This window comes from Orycteropus afer, unplaced genomic scaffold (assembly GCF_000298275.1).
Source record: "Orycteropus afer afer isolate SDZICR_OR568_19922 unplaced genomic scaffold, OryAfe1.0 scaffold00442, whole genome shotgun sequence".
Classification (NCBI taxonomy): Eukaryota; Metazoa; Chordata; class Mammalia; order Tubulidentata; family Orycteropodidae; genus Orycteropus; species Orycteropus afer.
Genome location: NW_006922029.1, coordinates 749,674 through 770,319, shown reverse-complemented (window position 1 = coordinate 770,319; position 20,646 = coordinate 749,674). Strand labels below are relative to the sequence as shown.

The window sequence follows — 20,646 nt, the reverse complement described above, 5'->3', positions numbered from 1 at the left end:
AACACTCACCTCGGGACACAGGCTAGATAGGAGACAACACTCACCTCGGGACACAGGCTAGATAGGAGACAACACTCACCTCGGGACACAGGCTAGATAGGAACACAACACTCACCTCGGGACACAGGCTAGATAGGAGACAACACTCACCTCGGGATACAGGCTAGATAGGAGACAAGTCTCCGGAGGTCCTCCTGTCGTATTCTGTCATGGTTGCTGCGGGCCGGGAACGTTAAAATGGGGCCACCACGTTTATCTCTACCACCTGAAAGACAAACAATTGAGGCACACTTAGGCAAAACAAGGTAAGATAGGGCTCTGCACGTTCTCGCAGAAGTGTCACCGGCCTTCACTCAAGCAAAGCTATGACTAAGTCAACTGCACAGACAGGAAGGCAGCACTGAGCAGAAGACGATGGGTGGTCCACCAACCCCTCACAGGACCGCTCAAGAAGGTCAGGAGTAAGCACACCACAAGGAAGACAGTGGAGATGGCTGGTCTCCGTCCAATGTGTTTCCTCCTTTCTGCATTAATATTTTTTCTCTAGGACAGAAAAAAAGTGTTCATGTAATGTGGGCACTCACCATGCACAACCACCTCCCTCAGGTCTGCCCTCTCCCTGCCCTCTCTCACACATCCCTCGTTCAACCTCTCTCTCGGATTCCCCCACACACAAACTCCCTTCTTCAAGTTCCTCACATTCCAAGCTCTCCCTTTTCTACCAACTACACTGAGTTTGAAGCCATGAATGGAAAACAGGAATGTTCCTTCAACTCTGCACTGATGACTACATGTTATAACCTGGGATCTATGGAATCTACAATCGCAAGGTCAGTATCACTCTCCAGCAGACAAGCTTTCGCAAAGCCACAGTGCACACACACACGGTTTTTGTTGTTGTTGTTGTTATGTGCCATCGAGTTGGACCCAACTCATAGCGACCCCTCCTTGGGTTGCCGAGGCAGTATCACTATGGAAGTAGATTGCCCAACCTTCCTTCCGAGGAATGGCTGGTGGGTTTGAACCGCCAGCCTTCTGGTTAGCAGTCAAGTGCCTTAGGCACTACACACGAGGTTAGCACACGAGAAATTTAAAATAAATCCAGTTAGCTTAAGGATTGAAAAAAAAAATGTATACTGCACACCAGGAGTACGTATTTCAAACTATTTATTTGCCTATGACAGACAGACAGACAGACAGAAATACGCTCTCCTAAACATATAAACCTACCAAATAAAGTCTGTCTGGGGGCAATTTCACTCTTGGTGAAATTCTCATGTTTATTTTATTGCTTCTATCAGGATGCTCAGAAAAAACAATGTGGAGAAAGAACTGTCACCTGCCAAACGGGTCCTTGGTTTAGTGCTGGTGCTCTGAGCATCCCTCTTTAGAAGTACAGAAGAAAGAAAGATCTCAAAATCCAAGTCACAAGACGAATTCTTATTTTCTGTGCACCAGAAATTATCAGAAGTAAAATTAAACAACAAACATTCTTTCCTTTTAGCCAAAAAGAAGACAGCAGAAAGTGCTGGTATTTTAAAAGCCCATTTACCAATATGCTTTATGATTTCCTAGGATGGTTACACGTGGATTCTGAACAGCACATAATTTTGATCATGAAAACTTAAAATGGCCCATATGTAACCGTTCAGTCACGCAACCTAGTAAAGTGTGCTGTACTGCTTATAAATCCAGTACGTCAAGTACTAAGTGGGAGCAGCACTAAATAACTGGAACCAGTGTAGGCTGAGTCTGGATCTTCACAGTGCCCCTGTTCAGGGGTATCATCAATCCTGGGTCATAAATAAAGATGGTGAGGCTCCAAGAGTCTATATAAGGGCAAAGGGGCTAGAAGGCAAGGTTACAACAAGTGTTTAGTGTCAACGCCTGTCATCTGGGCTGACAAGAACTTTCTGGTTCTCTGAGAAAGTCCAAGCTGAAAGGCTCCACTGAACAGCTGGTGGTCACCAAGGAAGCTATGTACCTGTGACAGCAAGATACTGTTTCTTAAACCAAGTGACAGGTTCACTACATTATTCTCTATATTTTTGGTAGATTTTAAAATTAAAAGTTTTCAAATTAATGGTGTTAGATCTTTCCAAAATAGTGGAAATGTCAGAGGACAAATAAATACTGTGTTCCTTGCCCTTTTCTGGTTAACATTTATGAAGGAAAAGGAGCTCCTGGGTGGCACAAATGGTTAAGCACTCAGCTACGAACTGAAGGTCGGCAGCTGGCGCCAACCAAGGCGCTTTGGCAGTCAGGCCTGGTGGTTTTCCACCTGAAGTCCCTATGGAGCCGTGCCACTCTGCACACATGGAGTCGTCACAAGTCAGAATCAACACAACAACAACTGGTTTGGGTTTTTTTCAGAAAGAAAGAAAGGTCCGCAACAGAAATATTATTGAAACTGACAAAATACCGCTGTTAGTTAATCTCTAAAATATGCGGTATCATTTTTAGGCTAATAACAGTAGCTCTAATTGTCAGTGATCTCTCTCCCCCATTTCAGACTGGCCAGCTGACATGCTGATCTCCGCCTCAGTAGCTCCACCGCCCACTCATACCCAGCAGCATCTTCATTATATTCCCTGATTCTTCAGTTATTTGCCCAAAACTCAACCCTATTCCCCACAATCTGTAATGAACTCTTGAGTCCTGTTACTCTTCAACCTCGTGAACCTTCTGGGAGGCATCTGACGCTGGACCAGGACCAGGCGTCCCAGCCTGCCTCTCCCTGGGCTGGCCCCTCCACTACTGAAAGGTAACTACTTGTCTTTCTCATCTCTTAGAGGACAGTGTCAAGCTTACTGCCAAGGAGAAGTTCAATTAAACCAGACCCAGTAACTGACCCAAGCATTTAGGTATTAAAATTAGGAAAAGATGTGAAAATTCTATCTTGTTTTAAAACTGATAAATACACATTTCAGTAGAGTTGACAACAGCAACTCCTCAGATTAGATAGGAACCTTCAGGGGCAGAGAGTTTATTTTCATGGGGAGGAACAACTCGGAAAAGGACACTTACACAACCCGCAGAAATGGCTGAATTGGGGTATGTTATACTGTTTAACAGAATACAACTTCTAAAACTTTTCCACTAGAGTTTACAGTTTTTGTTGTCTATGGTGCAACCTATATTCATAAATCACTTTTGTCTTTTCCCAAAATAAAGCAGATTAACAGCTTCAGTATTTTTCATTTGCCAACATCTTTCATTCTTTTCTAAAATGAGTGAATCTCTGTGAAAGAAAACTGGCCCATTACACATATTAAAGCAGCCAGGGTATGTGGATATACAGGTGGGTGGGTGTGTTTTAATACGGTATGTGATCTCTAGATTAAACATTTCCCCTAATGTTAGTAGCTCTGGTAGCGTAGTGCCTAAGGCACTGGACTGCTAACCAGAGGGCTGGCGGTTCAAACCCACCAGCAACTCCTCGGAAAGAAGGTGGGGCACTCTATTTCCATAGAGATACTGCCTCGGAAACCCAAGGAGGGGTCACTATGAATCAGGTCCAACTCAACGGCACATAACAACAACAATAACAACCTAATGTTAGTAAGGAGGAGAGAAGCATCTAACAGTGGCCTGGACCACCACTCTGAATGTTGTACGTGAGGGAGAATAAACGCCAGCAACCTATCAGACCTTCCTACTCTGTGGTCACTGCATCTTGCAGCCCAAGTGCAGCACATTCCACCATGGGGAGAAGAGCAAATCCAAACACTGCCGGCCAAAGCAAGCTGTGAGGGATGTCATCGGTGTGTGACATCAACGGCTGTACACAGCCCTTCCTTTTACTCTGAAATGAGAACTTAATAAATGCCAGTGTGTGCAAAAATGCTGGCCAACTCTGCTGTGTTCTTTTGAACTTTTAGCAGCAAAGGGTCATCCTCATAGACATGCCAGCAAGTCCATCCCTCCAGACAGGCTCTCATTTGGGTCCTAAGAAAATTTTACTTCAACCTGAACCTGGATTTTGAAGGAGGAAAAACAACTCACTTTGCATGTTCTCTAGAACAGACCTTCAAGAAACTCATTAGTATGGTTAAAGCATCTGGCTGCTAATGGAAAGGTCAGCAGTTCAAATCCACCAGCAGCTCTGTGGGAAAAAGATGTGGTTGTCTGCTTCCATTAAGACTTTTACAGCCTTGACTCAGGACCATAGTCACAGGGGCCATCAAGCTCAATTGGCTTAACATACTACACAAAACATTGTTCCACCTCCTACTTTGGCGAGTAGCAACTGGGATCTTAAAAGCTTGCGAGCATCCATTTAGATGTAACGATGGGTCTCTCCTCATCCAGAGCAAAGAAGAATGAAGAAAACCAAAGATTCACAGAAACAATTAGTCCTAGCAGCTGGTACACCATGCGATCCACAGCCTATAAGACTATGAGACCAGAAGAACTAGATGGTGCCCAGCTACTGCTGTCAACCACTTAGCGGGGGGAATCTATGTAGGAGATCCTGGATAGAGAGGAAGAATAATGTAGAACAAAATTCAAAATCATTTGGAAAAAAAAAGGGGGACCAGGTTTGCTGTCTGATAGAGCCTGGTGGAGCCACTGAGATTATGGCCCCTAGCTGTCCTTCAGGTCTGGAATTGAACCCACACCTGTGGCTTCCAGCCAAACAAAAGACAGGCACAGGAGTTGAGCATGTACCTGAGGTAGATACACTCCTTGGAGAGAACAATCATGGGAGAAAGAAGGGTTGTTTATGTACAGTGAGACAGCTCAGGGGGCAGGAGTGCATGGAGGGATGGACACAGGGAAGAAGTACCTATAGGGAGGAAGTAGGAGGGGAGCTGTTGCATTGTGGTGATTGTGATCAATGTTATGAGACAAAGTGAATTTGCTCTGTAAATTTTCACCCCAATCACAATTTTAAAAAAAGATTTACAGCCTCGAGAACCCTATGGCACAGTTCTACTCTGTCCTCTAGGGATGCTCTGAGTCAGAATCAACTGGACAGCAACGGTGAGGTTTTGTTTTGTTTTGTTTTTCTTTAATGGTTTTATGACTTCATCAAAATCACTTATGTAGGTACAAAGGCCTGGTGATCTACTTCCAAGTGTCAGCCAGTGCACACCCAAGGATCTTGACAGTCCGACCCTGCTGTGCATCACAAGGCCAGGAACTGTCTCATCACTGCAAATGGCTGAACTTCTAACAACGGAAATATAGGGTGACCTACAACAACTCCAGGTAAGGTCCCAACCGGTGAACTGTTCAGGATGTAGTAAACTACAGGAACCAGCCGTTCTCTGAGAATCTTGAGAGATGGTTTAAACTGGGAAGTGTCATATGGCACCTCATATGCAGAGCAAAAAGACACTCTTTACAGGTGACAGAGAAAGGGTGTTCCTTTCAAGTAATGACAGGGACCATAAAGCAATTTCATTGCCACCAAGCACTGCCACAGAGTAGACAAATGAGGCAGCCATATTCACTCATATAATGTGGCAGACTGATTACACATACAAAGGAAACACTTTTTCTCTAAATAAATTAAGAATTCATTTTTCACCCAATTCACTCTTCCTGTAAGGAAAGCATACTTGCTTTGAGGTGCAGAATATGAATTTTGATGAACCAACCAGAATTTTCTCCAGGACTCTCATTTTCCATTTTTGTCTTAGAACTCCACTGCTTCTTGTTGTTGTTGTTTGCCGTCGAGTTGGCCCCGACTCATAGCAACCCCTCCTTGGGTTTCTGAGGCAGTATCACTATGGAAGTAGGATTGCCTAACCTTCCTTCACACTTCTTTAACTGCCGGCCCCCCAGAACAGTGTACACACCGGCCATGGAAAGTAGACTTTCCCAAAAGAAATCTGAAAGGGCAGAACGTCCAAAAGATGGGACTCATGCCTCACGTCACTAAGTCAGCTGTCAGGTAACAGCTCTCTGGTAAGAGGATGCCCACGGGGCACCGCTCTGCAGGCCAACAGCAGCACGCTCTCACAGCTTCACGTATGTGCTCATCCTTTCACCAGAAACGGGCTGACAGCACTGCTAATGAAGACTCAGTGACTCTCAGTAGCATGCTGGGAAGTCCTCTGGCAGTTCCAACTTCTCGTCTTGACTACCACCTTCCACTGTGCTAGATGCTGACCACAAACATGCAAGGCAGCTGGGGCAGCATCCCCTTCCCGTGGCATGAAATACAAAACTGGAACAACTGCACTCCTCTGGGAAACCGAATCGCTCAATCCTGGTATCACCCACCCACAAAGCATGAAGAGTCACTACTCCCCCAAAAGAGCTATTCTAAAAAAAAACCCAGATGCCCACCAATACGCAATGGAGTAAACTATGGTACAGCCACACAGTGGAGTGATAGGCAACTGTGAGAAGAAATAAGGAAGCCCTGTAGGTACTACCATCTAGGGATCCCCAGAATGTGCTATGAAATGAAACTAACATCATGAAGAAAAGGGTGCATAACATATGACTTTATCTACGGGAAGTTACAGAGGAGAAAGGATGGACGGACCAGTGGGTGGATGGGTGGATGGAGCTGCTACACTCTTAAAAGTGTAAGGAATAAACCAAACACTTAAAGCACATGAAAAGAATGATGTGGGAGAACCTATAAATTAAAGAGACAGCAGGTACATCCAGCAATGGCAGTGTACATCCTGCTCAAAAAAAAATCATGAGGCAAGTAGGGAAATCTGAATATTGACTGATTTTTTTTAATGATATTAAGGAATAAGCATTCATTTTTAGGTCTGCTAATGGGATTGCTGGGTGTTTTAAGCTGATCTTCTAGAGATAGTTACTAAACATTTACAGGTAAAATGATGTGATAGCTGGAATTTACTTTAAAATGATCTAGAGTAAGGGAAGGGGAGAAGTGAGTAGGAAGAGAGATGAACAAGACTGCTGAGGAGTAGTGGGTTTGTAGAAATTCATTATACGAGTCTTTCTCCTTCTGGATACTGGAATGTTCCATAATAAAAAGTCTAAAAAGAAAAAAGTGTTCTTAGTTCTAGAGTTTGTCTGTGAGTTCTGTTAAGGCCCAAAGCCCAGTGGTACAGGAACCACACATAACCAAGATGACAGGAGACTTAGCAAGGGGAGGGCTGCCTCTTCGCTGACCCTGCTTCCTTCATGAAGTTGGGCAAGTCCTCTGACCTCACTCCACCCAGTCTCTGAATGGCAGATGTAGCACTCTGCTACCTTACGTGAATGCAATAGGATCAGCTACAGTACAAGGTACCTGGAAATGACGTTAAAGATAAAAAAGATTCAAGTTCAAGGAATGCTCATTGTTTCTTTTTTAAAGGAATCTCAATGTCATCAGTGTGTCCTGAAACCACAGGCCTCAGGCATGTGCTTAGAAAACCAGGCTGTTGTACTTAGAATGAACTTAAGAAACATCAGTCACGTGAGGAATTCTTGACCAGGCACCTGAATATCCCCTCATAGTCAGTGAACTGGGATCACAGCAGAGAGTAGATTACTGGGTGCCAGGGGATGAGAAGGGGGGAATGGGGGCGGGCTAGCTCAGGAGTGATTAAAATGTTCTGTGACTGGAGGTACAACCTTGTAAAAGTACTAAAAACCACTGAACTGTACACCTTACAAAGGTGGATTTTAAGATATGTGAATTACACCTTAATTTAAAAAAAGAAAATCATGGGGTCAGAGAGGTAAGTTTAAATATAGTATGTATTTTAAATAACCTCATCCTTTGTAACCGTCCAGAAAAATACTCACCACCATATAATTGCTTTTCTTTTCTGGGCTTTTTTTGTTTTTGTTTGTTTGTTTTTTACTTTGTAGTGTTGTTTGGGTGAAAGTTAAAGGAGCACATTTGTTTTCCACTCAACAATTCACACACATTGTGTTTAGTAACTTTGGCTGCAATCCCCTCAATGGAACGGCACTCCTCCCATTTCCTCCCGGGTTCTTGGCTTCACCCTCCTCCTCTCCTGCCCCTTCCTGCCATCTGAGCTTTGTGTTTGTGGAAACGCTGCCTGTTTGGTCCCATACAGTAGACTGCAGTGAGAAGGACACTCTTCTGCAGTGTCACTATTCACAATATGCAACTGTCTCTCATTTTATGATGTATTTTTTTTTCCTTTCCCTTCCCTAGAGGACAGAACTCCAGTCTGAAACAATCTGCCCTGCGCTCATGCTGACACAGCTGCCAATTCTTGTCAAAAATTAGGAAATACAATAAAACTGTCAAGACACCTACTACCTTCATTTGCCTACACAGCTGGCAGAAGTCCCATGACCTAGAAAATTGTAAAACTTGACTAACCTCCTGTAGTGCAAACCCCACCACCACCAAACACATCCAACTTAAATTAACCTTGCAGAACTTAAGGTGTTAGTAAGGATTTACGATAAACTCTGAAAAACGGCAGATATTATTTCTTTGATTAGTTATAAAAAAGTTATGCTTTAGACAGTAAGCTAGGTAAAAATACAATCTAATATATATGTAGTTAGTATAGAATCTAATAATATACAGTATATAACTCTGTGTATTACTAGATGTATTTTTACCTAATGTGATGCCAAATAGGCAGGGCCCCCTCATCTTCTGACCTCCTCTAACCCCACAACAAGAAGACAAAATCACCATCAGTAGCCCAAGGCCCATTACTGTGAGGCCAGACATGCTGCCTCCCTCCAGCCCTTTCACCAACCCTGACACCAACTGATCCTCCCGCAGCACCCACCACCTCTCTGCTGGGTTCAATAATTCACTGCAGTGACCACACAGAACTCACAGATTACAGGATTTGTTAGGGAAGCAACAAGCTACAATTCAAGTTCAGAAATGCACTCAGTCTCTCGCAGCCAGCCATCTCATTCAGCAGCCAGCATTCTCAGCAGCACGTCTCTCGTGTCTATCTCTCACAGCAAGTGCATGTCTCTCAGGAGCACGTTTCTCTCAGCAGCATGTCTTTCTCACCCAGCAGTCAGAGAGACTCCTTCTGCCTCTACCAGAGCTCCTTGAGCCTAGCAGAGTGACCCAAACCAATCAATTCCAACATCAGAGTCCTACACACCTCAGAAAAGCTAGCTTCCCAGAAAATTACTTCCTTCTGCTACCAAAAGAAATACCCCAGGTGAATAACTTTAACAATCAGGGGCTACTCAGTCACTCATGGCAAATTCCACCACGGAGTTTACAAAGACTCATGGCTAGAAAAGCCACACTATGTAATTTACTATACCACAGGCCACCCCCTGGCTTTTCTAGCCATTATCCCTTTTATACCTCAAAAATTAACATCCCCTTCACCATCAGTTTAAGAATAACCACACCCATGAAAGCGTGTAAGCCAGCCACTTCATGCCTTTATCTTCCCCCATTTTAGAGAGCCAATTTCTAATTTGCCCATCCCTATCAAACCATTACTCTGAGGAGATAAGCACGGTCTTTTCTCTGGAGAATCTTCTGTTCTGCTTAGAAACTTGGGCATCTGTATTCATAAACAAGCGAAGTCCAGCCCAATGCAAGCTATCAAATTACAGCAACTTAACACCAGCTCAGTGTCAAACACATTCTTCTTCATCTGGTCAGGTTCTGGTTAGCTCAGCCCTAGCCATCCTAGCTAGGTCATGGGAACCAGATGCCAAGTTTGGGAGTCACACTCTTCCCTTCACTTCAGACCAGCCAGCACCTTCTCTCACATCTTCAGTCCTCAGGAACTACTTCAATGCCCGCAGGCTCACAACTCCTTGCACTTCAGACCAGCCAGCCCTTCCTCATCTCCAGCCTCCATGGCCTAGGTCACAGAGTACCAAACTCAGCCTGCTTCTTCTTTGCTGCTCTTTCCCCATTTCTGCTCAAGTGGACCAAGGTGGTCACAAGCAAGTAGCATACAAGCCTGCTACTCACTGGCTTCCTTTAACTTTCAGCCCTGGAAGGGGTTTCTCTCATGGACCACAACTTTCCTGCCTGGATGCACCCAAAGCCTAACTGCTTCCTTGAAATTCAAAAAACCCAAGCAGTCTTTTTTTTTCCCCCTCTATAGGTCCTATTTTCAAATACAGATCTTCTTTCTCTCAGTAGTTCTGGTTGGGGCTCAGGTTTTCCACCTAAGCCCCTAAAACTCTACATACAGGGCTTGAAACAAAAACCTGTGTTTCTGCTGGGCAAATTCTATTTCCCCTTTTAACATATCCAATCAAGTATCAGCTGAAGGCAGACTAATAACATGCTCTCTGTTATCCATACCCTATAATCATTTCCAACGTACAAGCAGGCAAAAGACATTCAATACCTATAGTACATTCAGATAAATGCATAAGCCAAAACATATAATCCTTTTTAAGACATTTCAGTTTCATCTCTTCACCTTGATTATCCTCCCATTCCATGTATGTGGGCTTAGGAACTCTGGCAGCGTAGGGCCTAAGGCATTTGACAACTAACCAAAAGGATGGTGGTTCAAACCCACCAGCCACTCCTCAGAAAGAAGGTTAGGCAATCTACGTCTGTAGTGATACTGCCTCAGAAACCCAAGGAGGGGTCGCTGTAAGTCGGATCCAACTCAACAGCAGTGAGTTCATTAGTTAGTTAAATCAAAAATCCTACCCTCTGGATTAATTATCTGCTTTACTAGATAACACCAACCAAAGTAACCATCTAAGAATCCAAAGTTCCACTTCCCAGGCCCCTTCCTTCTTTCTTTTACAAAATCTCATGCTCCTATGAGTCTGGAGACACAGCAACAAATCCCACTTCTGACACCAACTGCCCAAGAGGCAGGGAGGTCACATCTTCTGACCCCCTCTAACCCACAACAGGAAGACAGAATCACCATCAGTAGCCTAAGGCCTATTCCTGCGAGGCCAGACACGCTGCCTCCCTCCAGCCCTTTCATCAGCTCTTCCTCCCGCAGCACCCAACACCTCTCTGCTGGGTTCGATAATTCACTGCAGTGGCCACACAGAACTCACAGATTATGGAGTTTATTAGGGAAGGAACAGGCTACAATTCAAGTTCAGAAATGCACTCAGTCTCTCGCAGCCAGCGGTCTCACTCAGCAACCAGCAGTCTCTCTCTCAGCAGCATGTGTCTCTCATATCTCTCTCTCAGCAAGTGAGTGTTTCTCAGGAGCACATTTCTCTCAGCAACACGTCTTTCTCAGCCAGCAGTCAGAGAGACTCTGTCTGCTTCTAGGAGGGCTCCTTTTGAGCCTGGCAGTGGCCAAACTAACCAATCCCAACATCAGAATTCTATTCAACTGAGAGAACTTCCCAGAGCTACTCAGTTGCTCATGGCAAATTCCACCAATTTACAAAAACTTATGGTTAGAAAAGCCATACCTGGTAATTTACTACACTGCACGTGTTATCTAATTTATCTAAAGTACTCACTGACTAATAAAAGACTGACTACAAGTAAATTCACCCCTCCTGAGTCACCTCTGCTCTTTCTATTACCACTTACTTAATGAAAGACGGAAACAGAACAGGAGGCTTAGGGACAAGAGGGACTACAAAGAGCAGGCACTTCCATCACAAAGGCTGACATAAAAATCAGAAAATGGTCAACATGCTTCCTGCAAGCCTTCTTCCTTCAAACAAAACACCCACTGCCATCAAGTCAATTCCCACTCACAGCAACCACCACTGGGTTTCCAAGGCGGTGAATCTTTACGGAAGTAGACTATCTCTCATCTTCCTCCCATGGAGCAGCTGGTGGGTTTGAACCACTGATCTTTTGGTTGGCAGCCAAATGTCTTACCCAGTACACCACCAAAGCTCCTTCCTTCTACCTTATGCCTCTAATATTTAAAGTAAAGTGTTTTCATTATGTTGCCTTTCAGATCTATCTGTAAACTACAAAGTCAAGGAGTTCACAAAATCTGGCCAAAGTCCCCATTATGCAGTTCAACAAGAAATGGGTAGGAAAGAAGCAAAAGCTGCTTTAAAACTTAAGTGTAGTGGAATCAAGAGTCTTCATATTTCCTTGTTTTGCTATGTATTCCCAACAATTCAAACCACCTTCTCTTTTTCATCTCCTCGGAAGGAAGATGGGGCAATCTACTTCCATAGTGATACTGCCTCAGAAACCCAAGGAGGGGTTGCTATGAGTTGAGTCTGACTCGACGGCACATAACAACAACAACATCTCTTTTTCATGAATGTCTCACACTCTTCTATCAATTTTCCATATAGATTATAAATTAGGTTTACTTCTGCAAAATCAAGAAACTGTGTTTACACGGGGCCAAGGAATACTACTGGACATGCAGCAAAGCTACATCAGCACAAACAACACAGGAAGCTATATCCCAAATACGTGGCATACAACAGGCCAAAAGGCCCACTGAAACAGATAAGCCACTAAGCGCATTCTGAACTAAAAATAACACGTGAGGTATCATATAACATAGTGTGCCTCCTGTTTGAGAAAGATAAAAATTTATCATGGAAACACACCCAGAAAGACTGCCTCAAAGCACGTGACAATCTGCAGTCTGACGTCCTGCAAAAACAGAGCAGGAAAATCTGAGAAATCTTTGTTTTGTCACAAGTAAACTGATGCCAAAAGGCTGCAATTCCCAGTGACGGTTCTATATGTGTGGGGGGCAGCCACCAAGGAAACAATCAAAAAAGTCCCACGTGTGTAGAGGACAGGTAAGTGCCCAACCCTTAAATCTGGTCTGGTCTGTTACACACTGCAGACCAAGACCACAGGACCGGCTCTTACAGGTAAGTGGAGGGATCAGTTGGGGACAGTACAAACTCTAGGGCCAGAGAGTCCCGGAGGAAAAGACACTCCACCTCAACCTAAAATGGGCCTCGCCTCCCAAAAGAGAAGGCAACAAGTAACTGCAGACCCCAAGAAAAAGACGTAAGAACCCAAGGGACATCCACAGGTGGGTCTCACTCTCCCAATGGCATGTCCACAGGTGGGTCTCATTCCCCTACTTCTGCTGAGACGGTCAGCTGTTCTCCTTCACTCACCAGTCAACTGGGGCAAATCTCTCTCTCTCTCTCTTTCTCTCTCTCTCTCGCTCTCGCTCTCTCTCTCTCTCTCTCACACACACACACACACACACACCGTTTTCTGAAGGGCAGACACACAAATATTTTAATCACCAACAACATTTGACTTATGATGGGCCTACCAGCTAGGATAAAATGCTTTGGGCACTAAGTTGTCAGGAAAATGCTGTCAGAACAAAGCAGTTAAGATCAACTGAAATGCCAATGCTTTTACATGTCGGGAAGGTGATCTGGCTTCGTATTTCAGACCCGGGGGTCACTGATACTGTGTGGGATGCATGAGAGCAGCAATACAGCAGGTTGGAAAGTTAATCTTTACCTGAAAGGTACGCAACTTTTTCTTTTAAAATTGGCAAAACATCCATAGCCTTCATTTCATCGTTTTTTCGAAACCCTGGAAAGATAAGGAGAAAATTCAGTTACTAGAGCGTTTGAGTGAAGTTTAATTCCTTAACTGTTCTACCACCCGGTGCCAACCCAGCAGCGTTCTTCCTGGCCGCTGCATCAAAGTCGAACACAGCCCGGTCTGAAGCACATGAGGTTCGTGATGGAACGAGAACATCAGAAGTGCGCTTCCTCCGATCAGAAGAGGAACATTTGCACAGCGGTGTTGAGGCTCACATGCCAAGCAAGCCCCTGGCTATTCTAGCACGAGTGACTCAGCCTCCGGAAGGACAGGGCAGGGAGGCAGTACACAGCATTTACCAAATCTTCATGGTAATCCTGCAGATTAATTTAGATAGCCAGTAAATAAAAAGGCAACACTGATTTTTAAAAAGTGCTGTCTATGGCGTCCTACAGCCTCTAGGGGGAGATGCATGCCTCCTGCTATCAGACTCCTAAGGCAGGCTAAAAATAAAGCAGTGGGAGGAGGGAGGGGTTATAAATAGCAGGGCCTGGCCAGGGCCTCTGGGCCCTCCCCTGGGCTTTCTGGGTCATGCCCCCTGCAGGACTGTCAGCGGCTAACATGGTAAGGTGGCCCGGTGCCCTCCCTTCCTGCTTCAGAGCAGACACCCTTCTCAAGGCAAACCTCCCTCCCCAATAGGCCAAACCAACATCCATGTAAACAAAAAGAATCCTTGCAGCTGAAATATGTCTGGCCTGGCTCACCAGGGCGGGTGAGTACAAGGCAGCGTGGGGTCGAAAATATTAATCCCCGTAATTCAGCCCCATGATAATTCTCCTGGCGACCTCCAACAGACGTAATCTAGGTCTCGGTATGGCAACTATTCGTCAAAACCCCTATCACGTGGCAGAAAGTCAGCGCTGTTAGCAGAGCAATCTAGAAAAAATAAGGGACGCCTGGCCCAGCCTCATTTTTCTGCTTTGTTCTTGCCAAAATAGTACAAGAAAAGTATCCCAAAACGTCAGCTTGGTAGCACAACCAACGCGTGATGCACACTTGGACTATGAGAGCAAGCAGAGCAGCGACTGGGAGTGGGTGAAGGTTCTCTTCTGGGCCTGAGTGGCTCCCCCGGACCAGCCCTGCCAGGGAACATCTATAGCACAGCCACGGTCTGAGGGCACTGCAGGGTCATCAGAAGCAGGGAGATACACTGGAACAACCCTGGGTGCACTTCCTGTGGGGCTGTTACCTTAGGAGCAGGGCCCAGGCTGAGCCACTAGGGCTGCTGAAAGGACTCCAAGAACCAGAACACAGCTCAGGGCTACCTCAGCAGCTGAAGCAGGAAGGAGAAAGCTCAAAGAAGAGAAAGGGGCCCCACGTTCTGTGTACCAACTTGGCCTAAACCCCCGGCTGTCTCCTGAGCCTCACACGCCTGGGACAGACTGCAGGCAGCCCAGCTAAGGAGAAACGGTCCTAATTGAGAGCCATCTGCAGCTGAGAGAGTTTAGTTTGAGTCCATTCAAATGAATTGCCTGTTAGAGCAAGCAGACAAACAACGACTCAACACTTTCAGGACGAATAGAACAGAACCCAGTCTCCACATCAGACCATTCACAGACAACAGAGAATGAATGAGTAAAAGTAAGCAGTCTCATTATTTTTCTGGTTTGCTGCTTTGTCTTTTTTAAGTAACCCAGTTTAGTGGAATTTGACAATGACACTGATGATGACCACAGACTCCGCACAGAGACCAGAGCAAACACACCCTGTAACAGAAGAATTCTAACATCTCGAGGCTTCGTGGCAGCACTCAGCAGTTGAGAAGCACCTGGCCCCCAGATCACTAAGCCATTCTTCTTTCCAATGCATCACGCCTGTGCTGGCAACCCACCAAGCTTTCAAATCAGTGCCTGTTTATAAAAAGTAACAGGGCTGAGCCAAGAGTTCTCCAGTTTCATCCTTAGGTTCTTTCAAAACTCTCGAATGGCTGCAACCGAGACTGGGTAATTCACTACCATTCGGTAATTCACTGAACTTGTCTGCAACGACTCATTACATCCTGATTCCCTGTGAAGTGGACACAGATGCCACTGGGTAATGTAAAAAGGAACAAGGAGCCACAGAGGCTTAGTGCAAAGCCAAGGAGACAAGCTTATAAATGCCTGGAAAGCAAACCATTATGGGAAGTTTCATAAGAGGACAACGTGTCACAAGACCCTGGCAAACTGTGGAGGAGGCAGATCACGTGACAGAGAGAACAAGAGAAAGTCATTAGGTATACCTGTGGATCCCTATCCAGCGGTACTTTAACGTTAGCCTCTGTTGCTTCCTGGTAAGGAAATGTATGCTTCCTACCATTCCTCCTGACTCCACAGACACCCTGTGGCCAGGACAGAGCAGACCTGCAGAGGAGTGCCGCCACCACCTGCAGTCCTCTGCTCCCCGGATGTAACAAGGGCCTTACTGGGTCTAGTCGTTCTCCTACAACTCTCAGCAAAAAACCTGTTCTAATCCCCAGGCTGACCACCACAGGGTCCTGAGTCACTTCAGGAGTAATTCCAAAGCACTCCTGACCATGACTGCTGAATTTCTGAGTGGAGTGGATGGCAGCAGTCAGACCCGGGTGCCCCGCCATTACCGCAAGCCATCCCAACACAAGAATTATCAGAGTGATTTGAAAATGGGGTACAGAAAACAAAACAATGACAATATCAATTTCTTATGCCCCCTGCACGGCCACAGACTCACTCACATGTTACATTATTCCCAAATCTCTTAGAGCCTTACTTCAGCCTATCAGTTGCTCAATTTTTCCTCAAAATTATACAAGACTGGTGCTTTTCTAGAGGAGGAAAGGCACGTGAATCAATGGCTCAACTGGTGTGGAAACATGTTAAACTTTTATTGTGACACATGTCCTGTCCAAATAGAGACTAACCGAAAGAGAAGGAAACCAAACCCACGGCTGTCAAGTCAATTCCAACTCACAGCAACCCTACAGCACAGAGGGAAACGGCCCCCCTAGGATATCCAAGGCTGTCATCTTACTAAAGCAGGCTGCCACATCTTTTACCCACAGAAGGGCTGGCAGGTTCAAACTACTGGCTTTTCTGTTAGCGGTTGAGCACTTAGCCACTGCGCCACCAGGGTGTCTCCCTAACAGAGCCTAAAATAGAAATCCTAACAGTTTTACTATGATAAACCCACTGCCAATGAATCAATTCTGACTCACAGTGGACCCCAATGGATTTCCAAGGCAGTAAATCTTTCTGGAAGTAGATTGCCTCACCTTCCTCCTGTGGGGCGGTTGATGGGTTTGAACTGGTCATGTTCTGGTTAGCAGCCAAATGCCTTACCCACTGCATCAGCAGAGCACCTTTTTACTATGATACTTTTCATTGAATTCATTCACATAAAATAAATGTCACAAAAGTGTTAATTTTGTTTAAATTGTCAACTAAAAAATTTAAAACAGAAAGAAAATGGGAGCTCTGGTAGCATAGTGGCTAAGACACTTGCCTGCTAACCAGACGGCTGGCGGTTCAAACCCACCAGCCACTCCTCGGAAGGAAGGTTGGGCAATCCTACTTCCGTAGTGATACTGCCTCGGAAACCCAAGGAGGGGTCGCTATGAGTCGGGGCTGACTCGACGGCACATAACAACAACAACAAAGGCAGAAATATGAAACTAACCATCAAGTCACAAAGAAACTGAACTTACTATGGTAGTCACCTAATTTCCTTTCCTTTTCTTTTTCTTAAAAAAAAAAAAAACACACCCACTAGCACAGTCTTAGAAAGCACATATAAATACTTAAACTAGATTAAATATATATATTACTGTCAATAAAAAGCAGAAAGAACTCAACCACGAATGTGCCTCAGATCACAAAGGCACATTCTGCTCCATGCCCTAAAGAGTTTTCATTATATAAATAATATTGCATTGTGTATTATGATAACATATTATACACTGTCACATAAACAGTGTGTGACTACACAAAATGTAAACATGAACGGCTTTCTGTGCTAGTCCGGTGATGCTAGATTACACAGCAGACAACACTGCACGCTCCTGCTGTCCTTCTGAGCACGCAGGGATCGGCCAGGATTCATTCCTGAACCACCCAGAACCACCACAAGCCCATGGCGGGCTAAGTGACTGCCCCCTGGCCGTGGACCACTCTGAGAGGTTAACAAGAGCGTGACAGATGCCAGCTTGGACTGAGGCTGCTGGAATCCCAAACCAGACAAGGAGTCAGCAACGGGTTTACTTCAGGGGCCAGAAGGGGTTTGAAACTGCCCCTGGGAGATGGATCTGGGTAAAATGAGAGGACTCAGCAGAAAAAGAGCCTCAAGGGGCAAGGAGCTCAGGAGCACAGAGGTAAGTGGCCCGAGACCAATGAAGAGTAGCGCCCATTTACTGGATGACAAATTTTTTCACTACAAAGAATCTATACTTAACTGTGCAGAAAGGCAAACTGGGCTCTCACTACAATGGCATTTCTCAAGAGGGGGTTTCCCAGAAGTGGAAAAGGCCTTCAGTATCTGCGCTCTGGAACCAAGTCTACAATGAATTTGCTTAATGTGTTCACACGATAACATCTGCCGTTACTGAGATTTTAGTAGTATTGGTTGAATGCAGTTGGGGTTAGAAACCAGATCTTACTGCTGTTCACTAAACATTAAGGTGTGGTTGGTGCTTGATTATTCTTTCCAAGCCCTTTTCTGGCGTGATGTAGCACAAAGAACTGCCTTTTTCTAAAACAATGAAATTTAAATGCTTAATGCTTTTAATATATTCATACAAAAAAATTCAACTCCAAAGTTCCACGTATTATTAATTACCAAAACTGATTTTGTCCTAACCTTTTTGGTTTAACAGAATGTCAACCTGAGGATGAATTTTAAAGCCTTGCTTCCAAATCGCTCAGTTCCTTCAAAAGATACAAATCATGTTGTCCACCTAGCAGATAGCTTTCTCTCTAAATCAGCCATTTCCAAGAGGTTAGGCTTGTTCTATCCCCTGCTTTATCCTAGATAGGAGCTCTGGTGGCGTAGTGTGTAAGGCATTTGACTGATAAACAGAAGGCTGGCGGTTCAAACCCACCAGCCACTCCTCAGAAGAAAAACTGGGCAATCTACTTTTAAGATTCTTCGTAGTGATTCTGCCTCGGAAACCCAAGGAGGGGTCGCTATGAGTCAGATCTGACTCAACAGCAGTGCAGTGCGTTTTTTTTTTGTTGTTGTTTTGTTTTGTTTTTGAATCCTAGATATAAGAAGCTCTGGTGGCACAGTGGGTAAGGCATTTAGCTGCAAACCCACCAGTCGCTCCACAGGAGGAAGATGGGGCAATCTACTTCCATAAAGATCTGCAGCTTTGGAAAGCCTATGGGGATCTCTGTAAGTTGAAATCAACTCGAAGGCAGTGGGTTTTATCCTGGATGAAGCCCTGGAAGTTCATTGGTTAGAGCACTCGGCTACAAACCTCAAGGTTAGCAGTTTGAATCCACCAGCACTCCACAAAAGAAAAGATGTGGTCGTCTGCTGCAGTAAAGACTTCAAACTTGGAAATCCCATGGGGCAGTTCTACTCTGTCCTACAGGGTCACCATGAGTCAGAAGTGGCTCACTGGCAATGGACTTGGGCTGTACCTGGATGTCTAGGACAGAGTGGTCAGTGAACACGGCCGGCCGGGTGAAGACATGAATGAACGGGATCGCACCAAGGACGGACAGTGCTCGCCAGCTTCCCCCGGAGCTCCCACCCAGCACCCCCATGTTCCTGCACTTTCTATTCCAGGTTTGTGAAATAAAACTTGGTGCAGTTTAGCCTTCAATCAGACAGCCACTCCCCCAGCATGGTTTATATTTACAAGAAAAACTAACCCTCTGTCCTAAGAGGAAGTAATTCCACAAGTTATCACCTGACAACAATCTCCTAGCTGGGCCAGTGGTCTGAAGTCTCAGTCCCCATGGTCCACCACGCATCTGCTTTCCACCCTCCGCAGGAGGCTGCTGCACTGCTCTCTGGCTGACAAGTGCCTTTGCAGGTGGTCACCGAGGGCCACGCACTCCTGTGCTTGGTCACTTCCCTGATACCAGCGACCTCAGCACAACAAAACACAGAAAAACAACACTCACGCATTCACTGCCCGGGAGTCCGACCGGACTCAAGCGGCCCCTCCTCGGGTTTCTGAGGCGGTATCACTATGGAAGGAGATTGCCCAACCTTCCTTCCGAGGAGTGGCTGGTGGGTTTGAACGGCCAGCCTCCTAGTTAGCAGTCAAGTGCCTTAGGCTGCGCCACCAGAGCAACCTAAAAATCTTCCTATTTTAGAAAGATGAAAAAGCACCATGGAAATACTCTGACAAAGATCAAAAGCTTTGATGCATCACATTAGCTCAAAAGCATTTTTTTTAACCTAAGTGGTTTTAAAAATAGAGTTGAATAAAGCTTCACATTTCTAAAACTAAAACACAGGTGAGTATTTTTACCCCGTTTTTTTCCCAGGAGTACTGGCAGGTACCAAGCATGAGAAATTTTATATAATGCTCAAATTATACGAGTTAAATGAGAGTTTTAGTCACACTTCTTTTAAAGAAAAAAAAAATTAGTTATTTCCTGATTACAGGAACCGCTTGACGATGTGGACTGGTGGCTTGTTCTGAACTGTCCTCCTCCCTTCCTGCCCCGGGATCTGTCCCCGCGTAAGACACGCTGCGCTAGACACCGTTTTCAAAGGTCTCCTTTGCTGTCAGCTACACTTCAGTATTTACTAAACGGGAAGTCCATCAGCGGGGGAGACTGAGGAAAGAAAAAAAGAACCCTGAAGAGGAAGCCGGTAGCCTAAGAAGTGCGCGTCTTGGTGCTAATTACCTCATTTCACTCATTAGCTTACTTAAGGACCCGCGAGCGCCCCTGAACACAAAGGAGCGGCTGACGAAGCTGGGTACCGTCCCCGCCGCCCGCCCCCTCATGCGCACGCGCACATGGGGGTGACGTCATCCTTGCCCGCCGCCGCAGCCGCCGCCCGACGTTTCCCCGCAGTGCCTGCAGGATCATTCACAGATCCGGGAGGCAGCACCAGGTGGCGCAGGGTGTGTATACCGACGATTTTAGCTGTGTGAGCGTTTAGAGGAGGACTGCGTAGGCAGGAAGCACTTTAACCAGCCTAGATCTTGTGTTTGGGGGGAAATGACACAAGCTTACAAATCGAATAGTGTAACTGTCATAGTTACTCATATTTAAAAAATCAAAACGCAATTCAACGCGTGTATCATTTTACACACACATATAGATTTA

The 20,646-nt window shown here is 45.4% G+C and overlaps 1 protein-coding gene across 1 annotated transcript in view; it reads right to left on the bottom strand.

Moving 5' to 3' along the window:
• The window catches only part of TRIO (trio Rho guanine nucleotide exchange factor), a 335,211-nt gene extending 316,089 nt beyond the window's left edge, over window positions 1–19,122 (bottom strand). The window contains exons 1-3 of the mRNA XM_007954197.2: window positions 18,975–19,122; window positions 13,316–13,390; window positions 151–265 (exon numbers count right to left, since the gene is read on the bottom strand). Of these exons, the coding sequence (XP_007952388.2) occupies window positions 151–265; window positions 13,316–13,390; window positions 18,975–19,122 (338 nt within the window). The remainder of the gene's footprint in view (window positions 1–150; window positions 266–13,315; window positions 13,391–18,974) is intronic.
• Window positions 19,123–20,646: the final 1,524 nt, after the last annotated feature.